The sequence below is a fragment of the Scyliorhinus canicula genome, chromosome 17, assembly GCF_902713615.1.
Source record: "Scyliorhinus canicula chromosome 17, sScyCan1.1, whole genome shotgun sequence".
NCBI classification, from domain to species: domain Eukaryota; kingdom Metazoa; phylum Chordata; class Chondrichthyes; order Carcharhiniformes; family Scyliorhinidae; genus Scyliorhinus; species Scyliorhinus canicula.
The window spans coordinates 105,103,597-105,126,487 of NC_052162.1; the positions used below are offsets into that span (position 1 = coordinate 105,103,597).

Here is a 22,891-nt window from a genome sequence, read left to right on the forward strand (position 1 = left end):
GGACGAAAAAGCTGGGACCTTAACAGATATTTTTGCAGCATCCTTGAGCACGGGTGAGGTCCCGGGGGACTGGAGAATTGCTAATGTTGTCCCTTTGTTTAAGAAGGGTAGCAGCGATAATCCAGGGAATTATAGACCTGTGAGCTTGACGTCAGTGGTAGGCAAACTGTTGGAGAAGATACTGAAGGATAGGATCTATTCACATTTGGCAGAAAATAGACTTATCAGGGATAGGCAGCATGGTTTTGTGCAGGGAAGGTCATGTCTTACAAACCTAATAGAATTCTTTGAGGAAGTGACAAAGTTAATTGATGAGGGAAGGGCTGTAGATGTCATATACATGGACCTTAGTAAAGCATTTGATAAAGTTTCCCATGGCAGGATGATGGAAAAAGTGAAGTCATATGGGGTTCAGGGTGTACTAGCTAGATGGATAAAGAACTGGCTGGGCAACAGGAGACAGAGAGTAGTGGTGGAAGGGAGTGTCTCAAAATGGAGAAAGGTAACTAGTGGTGTTCCACAGGGATCCGTACTCGGACCACTGTTGATTTTGATATACATAAATGATCTGGACGAAGGTATAAGTGGGCTGATGAGCAAGTTTGCAGATGATACTAAGAATGGTGGAGTTGCAGATAGCGAGGCGGACTGTCAAGAGAATACAGCAAAATATAGATAGATTGGAGAGTTGGGCAGGGAAATGGCAGATGGAGTTCAATCCAGACAAATGCGAGGTGATGCATTTTGGAAGATCTAATTCAAGAGCGGACTATATGGTCAATGGAAGAGTCCTGGGGAAAATTGATATACAGAGAGATCTGGGAGTTCAGGTCCATTGTACCCTGATGGTGGCAACGCAGGTCGATAGAGTGGTCAAGAAGGCATACAGCATGCTTGCCTTCATCGGACGGGGTATTGAGTACAAGAGTTGGCAGGTCATGTTACAGTTGTATAGGACTTTGGTTCGGCCACATTTGGAATACTGCGTGCAGTTCTGGTCGCCACATTACCAGAAGGATGTAGATGCCTTGGAGAGGGTGCAGAGGAGGTTCACCAGGACGTTGCCTGGTATGGAGGGTGCTAGCTATGAAGAAAGGTTGAGTAGCTGGCTCCATAGCTCAGTGGTTAGAGCACTGGTCTCGTAAACCAAGGGTCGCGATTTCAGCTCTCGCTGGAGCCTGTGATTGAAATTTAGTTGATAGGAGTAAATTATGACGCAAGGACGCGAAGAGATGCAAACAGGTTGGACAGTAACGTGAATCGGTGGCCACATGACAGAGGGGATATCATGCAGGGAAGTGGGAGAATTTATTACGCTGCTCCGAAAAATAGAAACAGCCGAACATTTTAGGGGCAGCAGGGTAGCATGGTGGTTAGCATAAATGCTTCACAGCTCCAGGGTCCCAGGTTCGATTCCTGGCTGGGTCACTGTCTGTGTGGAGTCTGCACGTCCTCCCCCTGTGTGCGTGGGTTTCCTCCGGGTGCTCCGGTTTCCTCCCACAGTCCAAAGATGTGCGGGTTAGGTGGATTGGCCATGCTAAATTGCCCGTAGTGTCCTAATAAAAGTAAGGTTAAGGGGGGGTTGTTGGGTTACGGGTATAGGGTGGATACGTGGGTTTGAGTAGGGTGATCATGGCTCGGCACAACATTGAGGGCCGAAGGGCCTGTTCTGTGCTGTACTGTTCTATGTTCTATATTAGGATTGTTTTCATTGGAAAGACGGAGGTTGAGGGGAGACCTGATTGAGGGCTACAAAATTATGAGAGGTATGGACAGGGTGGATAGCAATAAGCTTTTTCCAAGAGTGGGGGTGTCAATTACAAGGGGTCACGATTTCAAGATGAGAGGGGGAAAGTTTAAGGGAGAGGTGCGTGTAAAGTTTTTTTTACGCGGAGGGTGGTGGGTGCCTGGAATTCTTTGCCAGCGGAGGTGGTAGAGGCGGGCACGATAGCATCATTTAAGAGGCATCTGGACAGATACATGAATGGGCGGGGAACAGAGGGAAGTAGACCCTTGGAAAATAGGCAACAGGTTTAGATAAAGGATCTGGATCGGCGCAGGCTGGGAGGGCCGTAGGGCCTGTTCCTGTGCTGTAATTTTCTTTGTTCTTAGATAGTGGAGTAACTAAACCCGAGGGCAGTGATCGATATTTAGTATTTAGTTTTACAGTAAAAATCATCTAGCATCAGGCCCATACAGTTATTTGGAACTCAATCTAACAATAATTCAAGTGTTTATTTTAAATTAATTAATTCGTGCTTAAATGTCACTCAGCGGGGTACAGTGCTTGAACTGCGAGATGTGGCAGATCTGTGACGCTTCCAGCGTTCCGGTCGATTACGTCTGCAGCAACTGTAACCAATGGCAGCTCCTCACAGACCGCGTGGTTCGGTTGGAGCAGCAATTGGATGCACTTAGGAGCATGCAGGTGGCGGAAAGCTTGATAGATAGGAGTTATATTAATGTGGTCACACCCAAGGTGCAGGCAGAGAGATGGGTGACCACCAGAAGGGGTAGGCAATCAGTGCTGGAATCCCGTGGTTGTTCCCCTCTTGAACAGGTATACCGCTTTGGATACTGTTGGGGGGGAAGAGCCTATCAGGGGAAAACAGCAGCAGCCAGAGCAGTGGCACCACGGCTGGCTCTGATGTTCAGCAGGGAGGGTCAAAGCGCAGAAGAGCAATAGTCATAGGGGACTCTATAGTCAGGGGCACAGATAGGCGCTTCTGTGGACGTGAAAGAGACTCCAGGATGGTACGTTGCCTCCCTGGTGTCTGGGTCCAGGATGTCTCAGAACAGGTAGCGGGCATCCTGAAGGGGGAGGGCAAATAGGCAGAGGTTGTTGTACATATTGGTACTAACAACATAGGCAGGAAGGGGCATGAGGTCCTGCAGCAGGAGTTCAGGGAGCTAGGCAGAAAGTTAAAAGACAGGACCTCGAGGGTTGTAATCTCGGAATTACTCCCTGTGCCACGTGCCAATGAGGCTAGAAATAAGAAGATATAGCAGCTAAACATGTGGCTAAACAGCTGGTGTAGGAGGGAGGGTTTCCGTTATCTGGACCTCTGGAAGCTCTTTCGGGGCAGGTGTGGCTTGTATATGAAGGACTGGTTGCATCTAAACTGGAGAGGCATAAATATCCTGGCCGCGAGGTTTGCTCGTGTCACATGGCAGGGTTTAAACTAGTATGGCAGAGGGATGGGTACGGGGGAAAAGGTCAGAAGGTGAAAAGATGAGGGAGAACTAGGGAATAGGGCCAGTATGGCTCTGAGGAAGAGCAGACAGGGAGATGTTGCTGCAAACAACATGTTTGAATGCAAGAAGTATTCCGGGTTAGGCAGATGAGACCTGGTTATCTTGGAAAGGAGAAAAAGCAACAGGGTTGTTGTGATGGGAGACATCAACTTCCCCAATATTGACTGGGACTCAATTTGCGCTAGGGGCTTGGACGGGGCAGAGTTTGTAAGGAGCATCCAGGAGGGCTTCTTAAAACAATATGTAGATAGACCAACTAGGGAAGGGGCCGTACTGGACCTGGTATTGGGGAATAAGCCCAGCCAGGTGGTAGAAGTTTCAGTAGGGGAGCATTTCGGGAACAGTGACCACAATTCAGTAAGTTTTAAAGTGCTGTGGACAAGGATAAGAGTGGTCCTAGGGTGAACGTGCTAAACTGGGGGAAGGCTAATTATAACAGTATTAGGATCCTGAAGGGGGAGGGGGAGCAGCCCCAAGTCGTGGTTCACATAGGTATCAACGACATAGGTAGGAAAAGGGATAGGGATGTCAGGCAGGAATTCAGGGAGCAAGGGTGGAAACTTAGATCTAGGACAGAGTTATTATCTCTGGGTTGTTACCCGTGCCACGTGCTAGCGAGACGAGGAATAGAGAGAGAGAGCAGTTGAACAAGTGGCTACAGGGAAGGTGCAGGACGGATGGTTTCAGGTTCCTGGATAATTCGGGCTCATTCTGGGGTAGGTGGGACCTCTGCAAACGGGATGGTCTACGCCTGGACCAGAGGGGTACCAATAGAGGCTGGTTTAGCTCACTGGGCTAAATTGCTGGCTTTTAAAGCAGAGCAAGCATGCCAGCAGTACGGTTCGATTCCCGTACCAGCCTCCCCGGACAGGCGCCGGAATGTGGCGACTAGGGGCTTTTCACAGTAACTTCATTGAAGCCTACTCGTGACAATAAGCAATTTTCATTTTTTCATTTCATCCTGGGGGGGAAATTTGCTAATGCTCTTCGGGAGGGTTTAAACTAGTTCAGCAGGGGATTGGGAACCTGAATTGTAGCTCCAGTATACAGGAGGTTGAGAGTAGTGAGGTCATGAGTAAGGTTTCATAGTTGCAGGAGTGTACCGGCAGGCAGGAAGGTGGTTTAAAAAGTGTGTCTACTTCAATACCAGGAGCATCCGGAAAAAGGTGGGTGAACTTGCGGCATGGGTTGGTACCTGGGACTTCGATGTTGTGGTCATTTCGGAGACATGGATAGAGCAGGGAGAGGAATGGTTGTTGCAGGTGCCGGGGTTCAGATATTCCAGTAAGCTCAGGGAAGGTGATAAAAGAGGGGGAGGGGTGGCATTGTTAGTCAAGAACAGTATTACGGTGGCAAGAAAGGACGTTTGATGAGGACTCGTCTACTGAGGTAGTATGGGCTGAGGTTAGAAACAGGAAAGGAGAGGTCACCCTGTTAGTGATTTTCTATAGACCTCCGAAAAGTTCCAGAGATGTAGAGGAAAGGATTGCAAAGATGATTCTGGAGAGGAGTGAAAGTAACAGGGTAGTTGTTATGGGGGACTTTAACTTTCCAAATATTGACTGGAAACGCTATAGTTCGAGCACTTTAGATGGGTTAATTTTTGTCCAATGTGTGCAGGAGGGTTTCCTGACACAGTATGTAGATAGGCCAACGAGAGGCGAGGCCATATTGGATTTGGTACTGGGTAATGAACCAGGACAGGTGTTAGATTTGGAGGTAGGTGAGCACTTTGGTGATAGTGACCACAATTCTATTACGTTTACTTTAGTGATGGAAAGGGATAGGTATATACCGCAGGGCAAGAGTTATATCTGAGGGATAGGCAATTATGATGCAATGAGGCAAGACTTAGGATGCATCGGATGGGGAGGGAAACTGCAGAGGATGGGCACAATGGAAATGTGGAGCTTGTTCAAGGAACAGCTACTGCGTGTCCTTGATAAGTATGTACCTGTCAGGCAGGGAGGAAGTGGTCGAGCGAGGGAACCGTGGTTTACTAAAGTAGTTGAAACACTTGTCAAGATGAAGGAGGCTTATGTAAAGATGAGATGTGAAGGTTCAGTTAGGGCGCTCGAGAGTTATAACTTAGCTAGGAAGGACCTAAAGAGAGAGCTAAGAAGAGCCAGGAGGGGACATGAGAAGTCTTTGGCAAGTAGGATCCAGGATAACCCTGGCTTTCTATAGATATGTCAGGAATAAAAGAATGACTATGGTTAAGAGTAGGGCCAGTCAAGTACAGTAGTGGGAAGTTGTGCGTGGAGTCCGAGGAGATAGGAGAGGTGCGAAATGAATATCTTTCGTCAGTATTCACACAGGAAAAAGACAATGTTGTCGAGAATACTGAGATACAGGCAACTGAACTAGAAGGACTTGAGGTTCATAAGGAGGTGGTGTTAGCAATTCTGGAAAGAGTGAAAATAGATAGGTCCCCTGGGATGGGATTTATCCTAGGATTCTCTGGGAAGCTAGGGAGGAGATTGCTGAGCATTTGGCTTTGATCTTTAAGTCATCTTTGTCCACAGGAATAGTGCCAGAAGACTGGAGGATAGCAAATGTTGTCCCCCTGTTCAAGAAGGGAAGAGACAACCCCGGTAACTATAGACCAGTGAGCTTTACTTCTGTTGTGGGCAAAGTCTTGGAAAGGTTTAAAAGAGATAGGATGTACAATCACCTGGAAAGGAATAATTTGATTAGAGATAGTCAACACGGTTTTGTGAAGGGTAGGTCGTGCCTCACAAACCTTATTGAGTTCTTTGAGAAGGTGACCAAACAGGTGGATGAGGGTAAAGCAGTTGATGTGGTGTATATGGATTTCAGTAAAGCATTTGATAAGGTTCACCATGGTAGGCTACTGCAGAAAATACAGAGGCATGGGATTCAGGGTGAGTTATCAGTTTGGATCAGAAATTGGCTAGCTGGAAGAAGACAAAGGATGGTGGTTGATGGGAAATGTGCAGACTGGAGTCCAGTTACTAGTGGTGTACCACAAGGATCTGTTTTGGGGTCACTGCTGTTTGTCATTTTTATAAATGACCTGGAGGAGGGCGTAGAAGGATGGGGGAGTAAATTTGCAGATGACACTAAAGTTGGTGGAGTTGTGGACAGTGCGGAAGGATGTTACAAGTTACAGAGGGACATAGATGAGCTGCAGAGCTGGGCTGAGAGGTGGCAAATGGAGTTTAATGCGGAAAAGTGTGAGGTGATTCATTTTGGAAGGAATAACAGGAAGACAGAGTACTGGGCTAATGGCAAGATTCCTGGTAGTGTGGATGAGCAGGGAGATCTCTATGTCCATGTACATAGATCCCTGAAAGTTGCCACCCAGGTTGAGAGGGTTGTTAAGAAGGCGTACAGTGTGTTCGCTTTTGTTGGTAGAGGGATTGGGTTTTGGAGCCATGAGGTCATGTTGCAGCTGTGCAAAACTCTGGTGCGGCCGTATTTGGAGTATTGCGTGCAGTTCTGGTCGCCACATTATAGGAAGGATGTGGAAGCATTGGAAAGGGTGCAGAGGAGATTTACCAGAATGTTGCCTGGTATGAAGGGAAGATCTTATGAGAGAGGCTGAGGGACTTGAGGCTGTTTTCGTTAGAGAGAAGGTGGTTAAGAGGTGACTTAATTGAGGCATACAAGATGATCAGAGGATTAGATAGGGTGGACAGTGAGAGCCTTTTTCCTCAGATGGTAATGTCTAGCACGAGGGGACATAGCTTTAAATTGAGGGGAGATAATTATAGGACCGATGTCAGAGGTAGGTTCTTTATTCAGAGAGTAGTAAAGGCGAGGAATGCCCTGCCTGCAACAGTAGTGGACTCGCCAACACTGAGGGCATTCAAATGGTCATTGGATAGACATATGGATGATAAGGGAATAGTGTAGATGGGCTTTAGAGTGGTTTCACAGGTCGGCACAACATCGAGGGCCGAAGGGCCTGTACTGCGCTGTAATGATCTATGTTCGTAGGCAGGAACTGAAGAACCCAGATTGGGGGTGGATGTTTGAAGGCAAATCAACATCTGACACGTGGAAGGCTTTCAAATGTCAGTTGAATGGAATTCAGGACCGGCATGTTCCTGTGCGGAAGGATAAATACAGCAAATTTCAGGAACCTTGGATAACGAGAGATATTGTAGGCTTCGTCAAAAAGAAAAAGGAGGCATTTGTCAGGGCTAGAAGGCTGGAAACAGACGAAGCCTGTGTCAAATATAAGGAACATAGGAAGGAACTTAAGCAAGGAGTCAGGAGGGCTAAAAGGGATCACGAAAAGTCATTGGCAAAGAGGGTTAAGGAAAATCCCAAGGCTTTTTACACATACATAAAAACAAGGGGGTAGCCAGGGAAAGGGTTGGCCCACTGAAGGACAGGCAAGGAAATCTATGTGTGGAGCCAGAAGAAATGGGTGAGGTACTAAATGAATACTTTGCATCAGTATTCACCAAAGAGAAGAAATTGGTGGATGTTGAGTCTGGAGAAGGGTATGTAGATAGCCTGGGTCACATTGAGATCCAAAAAGACATGGTGTTGGGCGTCTTGAAAAATATTATGGTAGATAAGTCCCCAGGGCCTGATGGGATCTACCCCAGAATACTGAAGGAGGATAGAGGAAATTGCTGAGGCCTTGACAGAAATCTTTGGATCCTCACTATCTTCAGGTGATGTCCCGGAGGACTGGAGAATAGCCAATGTTGTTCCTTTGTTTAAGAAGGGTAACAAGGATAATCCTGGGTACTACAGGCCGCTGAGCCTACATCAGTGGTTGGGAAATTACTGGAAAGAATTCTTCGAGACAGGATCTACTCCCATTTGAAAATGAAATGAAAATGAAAATCCCTTATTGTCATGAGTAGGATTCAATGAAGTTACTGTGAAAAGCCCCTAGTCGCCACATTCCGGCGCTTGTTCGGGGAAGCTGGTATGGGAATTGAACCGTGCTGCTGGCCTGCCTTGGTCGGCTTTAAAAACCAGCGATTTAGCCCAGTGTGCTAAACCAGAAGCAAATGGACGTATTAGCGAGAGGCAACACAGTTTTGTGAAGGTGAGGTCGTGTCTCACTAACTTGATAAGAGTTTTTCGAAGAGGTCACAAAAATTATTGATGCAGGTAGGGCAGTGGATGTTGTCTATGTGGACTTCAGTAAAGCCTCATGGCAGACTGGCACAAAAGGTGAAGTCACACGGAATCAGGGGTGAGCTGGCAAGATGGATACAGAACTGGCGAGGACATAAAAGGCAGAGAGTAGCAATGGAAGGGTGCTTTTCTGATTGGAGGTCTGTGACTAGTGGTGTTCCGCAGGGATCAGTGCTGGAACCTTTGCTGTTCGTAGTATATAAATGGTTTGGAGGAAAATGTAACTGGTCTGATTCGTAAGTTTGCAGATGACACACAGGTATGTGGAATTGCGGATAGCGATGAGAACTGTCAGAGGATACAGCAGGATTTAGATCGTTTGGAGACTTGGGCGGAGAGATGGCAGATGGAGGTTAATCCGTACAAATGTGAGGTAATGCATTTTGGAAGGTCTAATACAGGTAGGGAATATACAGTGAATGGTTGAACCCTCAAGAGTATTGACAGTCAGAGAGATCTTGGTGTACAGGTCCACAGGTCACTGAAAGGGGCAACACAAATGGAGGTGGTCGTCAAGAAGGCATATGGCATAGAACATAGAACAGTACAGCACAGAACAGGCCCTTCAGCCCTCGATGTTGTGCCGAGCAATGATCACCGTACTCAAACCCACGTATCCACCCTATACCCGTAACCCAACAACCCCCCCTTAACCTTACTTTTTAGGACACTACAGGCAATTTAGCATGGCCAATCCACCTAACCCGCACATCTTTGGACTGTGGGAGGAAACCGGAGCACCCGGAGGAAACCCACGCACACACGGGGAGGACGTGCAGACTCCGCACAGACAGTGACCCAGCCGGGAACCGAACCTGGGACCCTGGAGCCGTGAAGCATTTATGCTAACCACCATGCTTCCCATGCTTGCCTTCATTGGCCGGGGCATTGAGTATACAAATTGGTAACTCATGTTGCAGCTGTATAGAACCTTATTTAGGCCACACTTGGAGTATAGTGTTCAATTCTGGTTTCCACACTGCCAGAAGGATGTGGAGGCTTTGGAGAGGGTGCAGAAGAGATTTATCAGAATGTTGCCTGGTATGGAGGGCATTAGCTATGAGGGACGGTTGAATAAAACTCGGTTTGTTCTTACTGAAACGACGGAGGTTGAGGGACGACTTGATAGAGGCCTACAAAATTATGAGGGGCATAGACAAGAGTGGACAGTCAGAGGCTTTTTCCCATGGTAGAGGGATCAATTACTCGTGGGCATAGGTTTAAGGTACGAGGGGCAAGGTTTAGAGGAGATGTACAAGGAAAGTTTTTTTACACAGAGGGTAGTGGGTGCCTGGAACTCGCTGCCCGAGGAGGTGTTGGAAGCAGAGACGATAGTGACATTTCAGGGGCATCTTGACAAATACATGAATAGGATGGGAATAAAGGGATATAGACCCAGGAAGTGTTGAAGATTTTAGTTTAGATGGGCAGCAAGGTCAGCACAGGCTTGGAGGGCTGAAGGGCCTGTTCCTGTGCTGTACTTTTCTTTGTTCTTTGATGGGGGCAAAAGACGGGGGCCACGCATGCTCCCTGGAGCGCATTGCCCCCGATAAAGATGGCTGTCACATATGCACTCGCCAGCTCACTGCCCCATATAAAGATGACGGCCGTTAACTCGGACTATTTCCGGTTACCGGAGACGCGGCTCTGAATCTAACTTCCCTTTCATTGCTAAAGCGGGATCGGTATTTTGTTTTCGGAGTTAGAAATCTCCACTGCATGTTTCTGAAGCCTTACCGACCACTCCGCTGACTTCATTTCTCCGCCCCCCGCCCGATTCCAGAACTCAACTGTTCTCTATTGTTCCTTATTGGCTCATTGCAGCTTCAGGGACAGCCCGTACTACGCATGCGCTATTCACAAATTGGACTGCGCCGACGCGGATCTCCTGTGGCCAGAATAGGGCACATTTTAACCCGCGGCGAATGCTGGCCAAACATTCCGCCATTCCAACTCATGTTGTTTAATGGAAATAATTAATCGGCGATTTGATTACAATTGCAGCTACTGACCACGGTAATTCCAATGATTAACTCAATTGATACAGCAACTAACCAGCATTCTCTTCCCACCACGTCTGTCCTAGGTGAACCTAACAACAATAACAATTCCTATAGTTAAATGTAAATGCACAGTAGAATTAAGTGAGATCATTATTTTTACCCTGGACAGAACAGTTAAACGCCCCCTCGTCTCTAAGAATGTGCTGATAATGGGTCAAATATTTTGAGTTTTGAAAGCTGCAATGTCAACTCATGGGAAAACTGGTTAAATCCTTTTACTTATGTGCAACATTTGGTCACCACTCTACCAAAAGGACATGGAGGCTTTGGAGAGGATGCAGAAGAGGTTTACCAGGATGTCACCTGGTCTGAAGGGTATTCGCTATGAGGAGAGATTGGAACCACAGGGCGACCTAATAGAGGTATATAAAATTATGAGTGGCATAGGCACAGTGGATAGTGAGACACATTTTCCCAGGGTAGAAACGTTAATTGGAAGAGAACATACGTTTAAGATGCGAGGGGGAATGTTTAGAGGAGATCTACGAGGCAAAGGTTTCACAGCGGGTGGCGAGTGCCTGGAACGCACTACCACAGGAGGCGGTGTAAGCAGATACAATAGCGATGTCTGAGAGGCATCTTGACGAATACATGATTAGGATGGGAATAGAAGGATACAGACCCTGGAAGTGCAGAAGGTTCTAATTTAGACAGGCATCATTATCCGCACAACTTGGAGGGCCGAAGGACCTGTAAGTTCTTTGTATGGTCTCCCTCTGGTGTAACTTTGCTGTTCTGACAGTGAGTGGGATCACCAAGTGAATTAATTTCCTAATTCAGCTGGTAAACTAACTTTTTAATGAAAGGATTACACCCGTTTAGATGGGAATCCCAAATCCTTCTGACACGAGTTTCACATTGTCAGCACTCTCCTGTTGAAACTCTCCAGCAATAAAATAATATTCTCCAGCAAAACATTGTGGTAGCTGGAATTCTGAAATATAAACAGAACATTCTGGAAATACGCAGCAATCTAGCAGCATCTATGCAGAGAGAGACACAGTTCGCATCTCAGGCCTGACGATTCATCAGAACTGCACTGCAAGTGCACAGACCTGAAAGATTAACTTTTTTTCTCCATCCACAGTATGCTGAGTATTTCCAGAATTCTCTGCTTTAATTTCTGTTAAGAAAAGTTGCTCCTGATTTGCACCATGGATTCATGGCTAACAGATGTTTATTCTCGTCTATCTGCACTTTTCTATCCTGTCAAATCTTAAACGACCAGGTCATCCTTCATTATTTCAAACCAAATAAGACATTTAGAGCATGTCCAATCTTTTCTGAGATGTAATCAGAGTTTGTCATCATTGCTGTTTTTCTTTCTTTGTTAAAAAGTTAATTCAAAGGCTCAGCCAGCATTTATTGGCCTTGAGAAGGCTGTGATCAGCTGCCTTCTTGAACCGCTGCAGTCCATCTGGTGTAGGTTCCATCTGGTTTCATTCCTTTATGTAGTATTTGTAGTAGCTTCATACAACTGAGTGACTGTTGGGCCATTTTGGAGGGCATTTAAGAGACAACCACATTGCTGTGGGACATGTTTCACATGTAGGCAAGGTTTCCTTACCAAAAGGAGTATTAGTGAACAAATTGACACTGGTTTCATGGCCATTATTAGACTTTAAATTCCAGATTTGGAATGTGGTGGGATTCTAATCGAGGTCCCCAGAGCATTACCCTGGGTCTCTGAATTGCCAGTCCAGTGACAATACCACTGCCTCCCCATGGGTTATTGCATCTGCTCCAGTTCTTCTAGATACAGAGACCTGACCTCATTTGAGTAGCAAATTTTTCCCCAAATGTCTGTCTGTTGCACTATTTCAGTCACTTTCCCATAAGTGAAGGAAGTTGGGATGGAATGAGCAGGCCCAGTGAGCCAGTATGTAACATTCCGGGGACCCATTTTTACCAACCGGCCGACCTTCGGGACCCACGCCGGCCGACCTTCGGGACCCATGCTGGCTAACCTTCGCAGACCACGCCGGCCGACCTTCGCGACTAACGCGGGCCAACCTTGACTTCGGGTGCTGGGGCTAGCACTCCCTCTCCAACAGTGAGACGCTCCCTCAGTGCTGACCCCCTGACTGCGAGATATTCTCTGAGTACTGACACGCTGATAGTGAAGGACTCCTACAGTGCTGTTCACGAGTGCAATACCCGCTCAGTACTGAGTCTCCGACAGTGAGGCAACTCCCTCAGTACTGACCCTCTGCCGGTGAGACATTCCCTCAGTACTGAGCTCTGACAGTGAGGGAGTCCTTCGGTACTGCTATCTGAAGTGCAGTGCTCCCTCAGCACTGACCCCCCCCCCCCCCCCCCCCGACTGTGAGACACTCCCTCAGTAGTGACCCTCCGACAGTTAGACACTCCAAAAGTGAGACATTCAGTACTGACCCTCTGACAGTGAGACACTCCCACAGTACTGCTCTCCAAGAGTGCAGTGCTCCTTCAGTACTGAGCCTATGACAGTGAGACGCTCTCTTAGTATTGACCCTCTGACAGTGAAGCACCCCCTCAGTGTGGAACCTCTAACAGTGAGACACTCCCTCAGTACTGACTGTCTGACTGTGAAGCACTTGCTCAGTCCTGACTGTCGGATGGCAAGGCACTCTCTCAACACTGACCCCCTGACAGTGCGACATTCTCTCCACACTGACACTCTGGCAATGAGGGAGCCCGTCAGTGCTGACTCTCTGACAGTGCAGTACTCGCTCGGTATATTTTTTAAGGTATTTTTATTCAGCAAATTTTCAACAATTTTATAATTCCAAACCATCCTGCAAAATCCCCAGCCCCTGCAAACCACCCCTCTCAACAGTCAACTGTAACCAACTCCTGAAAATCCATGCTGAACAGACCATAACAATTGTAGAACCCATCACTCACCCCCTCAGAGAAAACATCACCTTTTCCAGGGTCAAAAACTCCAGCAGATCCTCCCCGTCACGCCGAGGCACATGGTGGAAAAGCTGACCTCCACCCCAACAAAACCCGTCTACGAGCAATCAGCGAGGCAAAGGTTTCTAGGGGACCGGGCTCCATGTCCGCATGTATGGTCCGCCAAAATGGTGCTGAACACCGTCCTCCAAAACCTTTCCAGCTTTGGGCAGGACCAAAACATATGCACATGATTCACACCACCCATCCCAAACTACTCACAGACATCCTCCATCCCCTCGAACAGCCTGCTTATCCGTGATTTTGTGAGGTGCGCCCTGTACATTACCTTCAACTGTATCAGCTCCAACTTTGTGCAAGAAGTTGAGGCATTTACGCTTCGCAACACCTCATACCAGACCCTCCTCCAGTACTACCCTCAACTCTTCCTCCTACTTCGTCTTAACCATAACCCACCCCCCCCCCCCCCAACCCAAGGACACCCTGTCTGCCTCCAAAACCCTACCGTAAATCTCTCTTCAGCCCCCCCACTAACAGCACCACCTCTAGCAATGAGAAGGCATGCGCTATCGGGTAGGTCGGAAAAACCATCTTCAAAGTCCCACACCTGCATGTACCTGAAACTTCCACCGCGCGTCAGCCAAACCTCTCACCTAACTCCTCCAAACTCACAAATCGCCCTCCCAGGAACAGGTCCTTCATTCCCTTAATCCCCCTCTCTTCCCATCTCGGAAACCTCGCAAACATCCTCCCCATGATTTCCCCGTAATCAGCAATCCCCCCCGACCCGGGCCCCAACCTAAAAAACTGTCCAAACTGCCTCCAAATCCTCAACGTGGCCACCACCACTGGACTCACCAAATACGTCTCTGGGCCCATCGATAGTTCCCATGCCCTCTACCCCGACCCTCTGCAACAGCCTGCCTCCATCCTCACGCACAGAGCCAGCCCTCCCTACTGCAGCCCCACACCTTCTCTACATTTGCCGCCCAATGATAATACAACAATTTGGAAACCCTAACGCCCCCCCATCTTCTGACGTTCCTCCTGCAGTATCACCCTCCTAATCCTGGCCACCTCCCCCGCTCAAACAAACAAGATCAATCTGTCAACCCCTTAAAAAATGCCTTGGGTGAAAAGACTGGCAGGCATTGAATCAAAAACAGGAATTGTGGCAAAACATTAATCTTAATTGCCTGCACCCAGCCCTCCAATGACAGGGGGATTGTCCCACCTCAGCAAATCAGTCTTCACCCTCCCCACCAAATAAGTGAAGTTAAATTTACGAAGCCCTGCCCAATCCTGGATCACCTGCACCCCCAAACACAATGGTAGCCCCTCCACACCCGCTCCCACTCTGGAGGGAAACCACAAAATACTCACTTTTCCCTAAATTCAGTTTGTATCCTGAGAACGCCTCAATCTCTAGAGCAACCCCATTATACTCCACACCAAAGTGCTTGGCTCCGAAACATACAGCAACAATTCATCTGCATCCAAGAACACCCTATGCTTCACCCCCACCTCATTATCTCCTTCCACAACCCAGAGCGCCTCAGCACAATAAGCAGGGGCTCCATGCAAACAGAAGGGAGGACATGGGGCATCCCTGCCTCGTACCCCAGTGTAATGCAAAATACCCTGAATTCCTGCTCTTTGTGCGCACACTCGTCATTGGCTCCTTAGAGCTGCACCCACACCACAAACCAGCCCAATCCAAAATTTCTCCAATACTGCCATTAAATAACTCCACTCCACCAATCAAACGCCTTCTCTGCATCTAACGCCGCCACCACCACCACCGTCTCCCTCCCCTCTGTAGGAGAAAGCACCACGTTCAGCAAACCCGTCACATTCGAGGACAAGTATCTTCTCCTCACGACCCCCATCTGGTCCTCCTCCAAATCATCTTTGGGAGTCGCCCTTCCAACCTTAACACCAACATCCTTTCCAATATCTTGGCATCTACATTCAGCAGAGATATGGCCCTATACGATTCACACTCCACTGGATCATTGTCATTCTTCAACAACAGCGAGACGGAAGCCTGCCCTATTGTTCGCGGCAAGAGCCCCTACCCATCGCATCCTCAAATATTCCCACCATCAGTGACGCCAGCTTGTCCTTAAATCTTTTATAAAATTCGACCGGAAACCCATCGGGCCCCACTGCTTTCTCTGCCTGAATCCTGCCAATTGCCACCTTCACCTCCTGCTCCCCCAACAGCTCCTCCAACCCTGCCCTCTCCACTTCTCCCAACCTCAGACATGCCCGCCCATCCAGAAACTCCCGTATCTCCCGCTCCTCCTCCAGGGGCTCTGACCTGTCCAGGTCCCTATAGAACCCCTCGAACACAAGATTAATCTGTTCCGGAGCCACCACCAATTCTTCTGTCTTATCCCACACACAAACTATCTCCCTCACCGCGGCCTCCCTTCGGAGCTGACCTGCCAACATCCCTCCCCATACTCATAGACAGCTTCCGTTGCCTTTCTTAGCTAATGCATCACTTACTCCATCAGAATAGGTCAAACCTCACCTGTAATTCCTTCCTCTTTGCAAGGCAACCTGTGCAGGACCCCCACATACCTCCCATCCACCTCCAAAATCTTTTCTATCAAAGTTTGACGATCCTCCCATTCCACCTTGGCCTTCAGAAAGACCACCTTTCCCCTCACCACCATCTTCAGAGCCTTCCAGTCCACCACCTGCGAGACCTCCCCCATGCAATGAAATCACACATACTCCTCAATCACTGTCCCTATCTTGTCATGGAAGCTCCAGTCTGCCAACAACCCCACATCCATTCTCCACCCTGGCCTCAAGGCTGCCCCCATCTCCAAAACCACATCCATCCATGCAGACCTCTTAACCCCAGCCAACAGTGCCTTTCCCACCGCAAAAAAGTTAATCCTCCCATGTTTGCATGGGTTTCTCCCTCACAACCCAAAGATCTGCAGGGTAGGTGGATTGGCCACGCTAAGTGGATTGGCCACGCTAAATTGTCCCATAATCGGAAAAAGATGAATTGGGTACTCTAATTTTTTTTAAAAATTAATCCTTGAATACACCATTTGCACTGGGAGAAAAATGAATATCCTCAATCCCTTGGGAGTAAAAACCTCCATGGGTCCACTCACTCGCCACCCCCCCCCAACCCGCTCATGAGCCCATCCAATCCCTTCACCCCCTCGCCCTACTCCCCACCCCCTGGTCTGTGAGCACGGCAGGGACCTGTCCACCTTTGGCAGCATGGTAGGTAGTGATTAGCACAATTGCTTCACAGCTCCAGGATCCCAGGTTCAATTCTTGGCTTGGGTCACTGTCTGTGCGGAGTTTACACGTTCTCCCCATGTTTGCAAGGGTTCCTCCAGGTTCTCCGGTTTCCTCCCACAGTCCAAAGATGTGCAGGTTAGGTGGATTGGCTATGCTAAATTGCCCTTGGTGTCCAAAAAAGGTCAGGTGTGGTTATGGGGAAAGGGTGGAGGTGCAGGGATAGGGTGGATGTATGGGTTTAGGTCAGGTGCTCTTTCCAAGAACCGGTGCAGACTTGATGGGTAGAATGGCCTCCTTATGCACTGTAAATTCTATGATGCTGTGACACAGCAGAGAAGGCTGTGGGGCCCACATCGAAGTATATGCCCTGCCTGCAACAGTAGTGGACTCGCCAACACTAAACGCACTGAAATGGTCATTGGATAGACATATGGATAATAAGGGAATAGTGTAGGTCAAATAGGCTTCAGAGGGGTTTCACAGGTCGGCGCAACATCGAGGGCCAAAGGGCCTGTACTGCGCTGTAATGTTCTATGTTCTATACAAAATTATGAAGGATATAAATAGGTTATGTGGGAAGAAACATTTCCCCACAGAATCCCAGTACAAAAGGAGGCCCTTCAGCCCTTCGATATGCACCAACTCTGAGAGAGGACCTTACCTAGGCCCACCCCAATAAGCAACACCTAACCTACACGTCTTTGGACACTAAGGGGAAATTTAGTGTGTCCAATCCACCTACCCTGCTCATCTTTGAACTGTGGGAGGAACTGGAGCACCCAAAGGAAACCACAGAGACACAGGGAAAACAAGCAAATTCCACCTCGGGGAATCGAACCCTGGTCTCTGACACTGAGGCAGCAATGCTTAGTAGGGCCCAAGCCCTACTATTGAAACCCAAATGAAACACCTGACTCCCCCAGCCTTTCGGACGCTCAAATAGGTCTCCTGACCATCACCACATCAGCTTTTAAACCCTTCAAGTTCTCAAAATCGCTCGGTCTCAATCCCCTCACGTCCACGTTACTGCTCTGATTGGGAGTCTCTCAGCCCCACCCATCCGCCATTATCAAACCCAGGCCAGGCTCAACCCATTGTTCCTTTGAACGCCTGCTCCCCCCCAAATCACACTCCCGTTAACTGGCCAACCTTCACCTGCTCGTGTGGTGACCCCTGCCAGAGCCCCCAGACTCCCAACCCCCTCCTCAGTGTCCTGGCTCCACATACACCAACAATCCTCCACCTCCCTCAGATTAAATACAATTCAAAACCGTGCCCAGAGAAAAGAGGAATAAAACCAAAACCCGGGGAGGGAGGGAGCCGGTGTAGACTCCAAATCTCAAATACCTATTAATAACGATGATAGTTGCTCGGGCTTTTTCCATTGACAGGCCTGAGTTAACTGGCATCATCTTGACAGCGCGCTTCATCCACCACAGCCAATGAGGCTGACCCGACCTGAGCCCGCCCCTTCTCCATTCTGGTTGAAGGGCTAACCTCTCCCGGTCGGTCCTCCAGATCCGCCCCTCCTTCCTATTGGTTTGGACGTGCCGTCAATCACACTCGGCATTGTGATATGGCGCATGCGCAGTGTCTGTTTCCTGGGTGGTGGGCTGGGAGGAGTCAGCAACAGCCGCAAACCCCCAATAAAAAGCTGCAGAACCGCGTTTACCATCCGGGGATTTTTCCGGAACAGACCCTGATTAACTGTCGCCATCTTGTTTCAGCGAGGAGCAGGTTGTATGTTCGGTTCTCCTGGTGAGGCTTCAGAGTGGGCGGACTCTCAGTGACCAGGATAGAAATCGATTGGTTCATTGATTTTATTATTGTTCTCTTGACAGGATTTGGGCAGAGACGCATTTATTACCCACCCCTGATGTCCTTCTCCCCAAAGAGAAACCAGAGGAGTGAAAGGGAGAAAATCTGAAGTGAAGGAAATAAATGGTGTGATGGGGTTGGTATTTAGCACAGAAGATGGGATAATGTATAAAACGGGACGTGACTGCAGTTTGCAAATCAAGAGGAAGATAAGTTTCATGCAAACCACAATTGTCTTCTGAATTGCTATGGAGGTTTTGTCTGTTCTGAATTTCTATGCTGCATTTACCCATGATTATTTCTGGAAACTCCTTTTTACAGGTATTAGAAGGGAAAACAAACAACTTGGTTGAGTCACGAGATTATTCAAAATCGAATGTCAGCAGCCTTTGAATCTAGAAGGAGGAATGTTCATCTGTCCAGTCTCTCAAGAGAAGATTTCAAATATCAGTGTGACTGGAAAAGATCTGACACACACACACCCAAGTCCCAGCCTACAGACTGTGGAAAGAGCTTTAACCAGTTTCACAGACTGAAACAACATTGCATCATTCACAGCAGGGAGGAACTGTGCACTGTTCTCTGTGTGGACGAAGCTTCAATTGATCATCCAAACCTGGAGATCCACAAAGAGGGGTCATGGACAAGCTGTGGAAATGTGAGGACTGTGGTAAAGGATTCGATTATCCATCCAGACTGAAATACCATCAACGCAGTCATACTGGAGAGAGGCCATTCACATGCTCTGTGTGTGGGAAGGGATTTACTCAGAAAACCTCCTTGATGTTACACCAGAGAATTCACACTGAGGAGAGACCTTTCAGCTGCACTTGCTGTGGGAAGAGGTTCAGGTATTCTTCTACCCTCACTACACACCAACGAGTTCACAGTGGGGAGCGGCCATTCATCTGTTCCATGTGTGGAAAGCGATTCACTCAGTCAGCCAGCCTGCTGAATCACCAGCGAGTTCACACAGGGGAAAAGCCGTTTACCTGTTCCACGTGTGGGGAGGGATTCACTCGGTCATCCGGACTTCTGTCACACCAGCAAATTCACACTGAGGAGAAGCCATTCAGCTGCACTTACTGTGGAAAGAGCTTCGGGCAGTCATCCACCCTCGCTGTACACCAACGCACTCACACTGGGGAGAAACCGTTCATCTGCTCAGAGTGTGGGAAAGGATTCTCTCAGTCATTTGACTTGGTGAGACACCAGCGACTTCACACAGGGGAGAGACCATTCACCTGCTCAGTGTGTGGGAAAGGATTTCCTCGGTTATTCAGCCTCCAGTTACACCAGCGAATTCACACTGAGGAGAATCCATTCAGCTGTAGTACTTGTGGGAAGAGTTTCCGGCAGTCATCTGTGCTCATTGAACACCAACGAATTCACACTGAGGAGAAGCCATTCAGTTGTAGTACTTGTGGAAAGAGGTTCAGACATTCTTCTGCTCTGACTGTACACCAACGGACTCACACGGGGGAGAGACCATTTACCTGCTCCGATTGTGGGAAAGGATTCACTCAGTCATTCGACCTGGTTAGACACCAACGAATTCACACTGGGGAGAGACCGTTCACCTGCTCCATGTGTGGGAAGGGATTTGCTCGACTATCTGGCCTCCAGTCACACCACCGGATTCACACCTAGGAGACTTCATTCAGCTGCACATCCTATGGAAAAAGCTTCAGGCTGTCATTTCAGCTCACTGTCATTTCAGCTCACTGCACATGAGATAATTTGTACTGTGGAGAGACCGTTCACCTGCTGTGTGTGGAAAGGGATTCACACCTGCAGGCTCACCAGTGAATACAGAAGTGACTGCATGTGTTGGATTCTGCTGCGGTTAATCATATCCAGGACTTAGTCTTAGTATATTAGATTTGTTCTGCTGATACTAATAACCCTGTAACCGGCTGGAGTTCTATATTCTGGATCTGTCATTGGTTTTTGGGGCTACAGTGTGCCATTTCAAAAGCACCATTTGTGATTTCTCCCCCCCCAATTCAAGAATCCTCAACAGAAACTCCATGACTATGAAATTCTGCACTTTCCTTCAATCCTAAATTGATCTTTCATGAAAATTCTGCAATTCAGTGTCTGAAAGTTTCACTAATTTACCACTCTGATTAGAAATTGTTGATGAATCCTTGCTGCCTGTTCTTAATGACTTGCACATTACACACATAGAACATAGAACAGTACAGCACAGAACAGGCCCTTCGGCCCTCAATGTTGTGCCGAGCCATGATCACCCTACTCAAACCCACTTATCCACCCTATACCCGTAACCCAACAACCCCCCCCTTAACCTTACTTATTAAGGACACTACGGGCAATTTAGCATGGCCAATCCACCTAACCCGCACATCTTTGGACTGTGGGGGGGAAACCGGAGCACCCGGAGGAAACCCACGCACACAGGGGGAGGACGTGCAGACTCCACACAGACAGTGACCCAGCCGGGAATCGAACCTGGGACCCTGGAGCTGTGAAGCATTTATGCTAACCACCATGCTACCCTGCTGCCCCTAAATTACCATGGGCTTTCCGTTTAAGCAGCAGATGATGTTTAAGCAGCAGATGATGCAGCAGCAGCAGCAGCACGATCACCTCTTCCTAATGGAATGATCAAGGAATGTGATCAGGGGCATATTTTACAAACATCAAAAAAGCCTCATCGCTCAACATTGATATTGATGAAGTTTGGAAGTTCAATCATTTCTGACATGGCGGCAGCAGCAACATTTTGTAACCTTAACATTGGTGGCGGGGAAAAATATTAATATCCCTTCTGAATTAGGGTGGACAAACAGTTCTGGGAGACGGGAATATCGGGTTACAGTGAAGTGAAAAGATGTGTAAAGGCTTGAATGCAAGATAAATACCAATATTGACTCATTAGGCTGAATGGCCTGTCACAGCTCTGCACATCCTGTATAATTCTATGAGGCTTCAACTGGAAAGACACAAGGACATCCACAACACCATGAAACTCTGGAAATGTGACAACTGTGGGAAGGGATTCCGTTCCCCGTCCCAGCCAGAAATCCTTTGATGTACTCACACTGGGTAGCTGCCGAGTGTGGGGAGGAATTCACCAAATCATCCAACTTCCAGAAACAACAGCACATTCACAGTGAGGAGAAGCCGTAAACAGTAACAGAGATTCACTCAGTCACTCCATCTCCAGATACAGTCTGTAAAGAATTGTGTTCTTTCGTTGTGTATGTATTAATATAGTCTGTAGCAGTTGTGTTCTTTGTGTGTTGGTCTGTAGGTTAGAATCTGGTGGTTGTGCCATTGCTTTGAACAAGCTTGCATGAGTTTTGAACTGAGATAGTAGGAGTTATATGTAACCAGAAGAATTTGTGAGCTCATTAACCTGTGAATGTTATTCACATGAACACACTATGATTGGGCAAGAGCCACATAACTAGTGAAATGTCGATGAACAGTTCTAATTGGTAGCCTCAGGAGAGCCAGTTGGGGAGTTTCCAGCACAAGAACAGTCTTCCTGGGGATGGAGCGGTGGAGAAAAGAGCCAAGGAAAGAAAACCAATAATAAAGAAGTAAAAAAGTTGCAACTCCGTAGGAATACCGAAGGCTACAAGGAAAGAAGTATGTTCTGCTGTCAAGACACAACACGTGAAGTATAAAACTTTATGTTGTTCTGTAAATCACTGCCTGTACTTTATCTTTAGTCTTTCAGTTTGCCTGTTTGTTCCCTTGATAAAGTTGCTCCATAACTGAACAGTATTCTCATGTCTGATTCTGATTGTAAGAGTTCTAATCCCTACAACCAGAAAGTTCACACCCAGGGAGATGATGTTCATCTGCTCCATATGTGGGAAATAATGATTTTCTTTTTTAAAAAGAGAGAAATTGGCAAAAGATGTAAGATCAGGGCTTTGACAAGTGGAAACTTTAGACAGTGTGTCCTGGTGGGCTACTGGTGGGGGTGGGGGGGGTGGGGGGTGGGTGGGGGGGTGGGGTGGGTGGGTGGGGGGTGGGGGGGGGGGCAAGCAGCTGATCGGATTGTCTCAATCTCAGTGACAAAAAAGCTGCATGAGCTCCTCACTTTCTTTTTGGAGGTTAGGATGGAGGAAACTGGGAGAGAGGGAGAACCCGTCAAAAGGAGCTAACTTTGTGTCAGAGATATTAAAAAGTCTTGGCTCACTGTTTTATACAAAGCTGATTTATTTGACTTCTATCTAAATGTAAACACTTGTATGAACGTCAACAGAAATAGACACCAATGAACTGTTCAGCTCTGGGTCTGATTTAACAATAAAATCCAATCACTTCAGTTGCTTGTGAAATCATTAGTGTCTGAGCAGATTGGATAAGCAACTGAAAATACCTTCTCACAAACACAGCAAATGAACAGTCTCTCTCCAATGTGAACCTGCTGATGTACAGCGAGTTGAGATTGCTTGAACCCCTTTCCACAG

The 22,891-nt window shown here is 47.8% G+C and overlaps 1 protein-coding gene and 1 non-coding gene across 5 annotated transcripts; both read left to right on the plus strand.

Annotated features, from left to right (window-relative positions):
- The first annotated feature begins 1,107 nt into the window (after positions 1-1,107).
- trnat-cgu lies at positions 1,108-1,180 on the plus strand. The gene has a single exon. It is a non-coding gene; the product is annotated as a tRNA-Thr (tRNA).
- A 17,061-nt stretch (positions 1,181-18,241) lies between these two features.
- LOC119951460 (zinc finger protein 135-like) lies at positions 18,242-20,742 on the plus strand. 4 transcript variants are annotated; one of them, XM_038774672.1, is made up of 3 exons: positions 18,305-18,377; positions 18,461-18,573; positions 18,759-20,742. In XM_038774672.1, the coding sequence occupies exon 3, from the start codon at positions 19,077-19,079 to the stop codon at positions 20,085-20,087; it is 1,011 nt and encodes a 336-aa protein (XP_038630600.1). In that variant the 5' UTR covers positions 18,305-18,377; positions 18,461-18,573; positions 18,759-19,076; the 3' UTR covers positions 20,088-20,742. The 4 variants fall into 4 exon arrangements, with proteins under 4 accessions (XP_038630599.1, XP_038630600.1, XP_038630598.1 ...); XM_038774671.1 differs by having other exon boundaries at positions 18,242-18,356; positions 18,461-20,742; XM_038774670.1 differs by having other exon boundaries at positions 18,461-20,742.
- Positions 20,743-22,891: the final 2,149 nt, after the last annotated feature.

Bases quoted from the DNA above. Each gene is read 5' to 3' on its own strand.
- LOC119951460 (XM_038774671.1), top strand. From the start codon at position 19,077: ATGGACAAGCTGTGGAAATGTGAGGACTGTGGTAAAGGATTCGATTAT.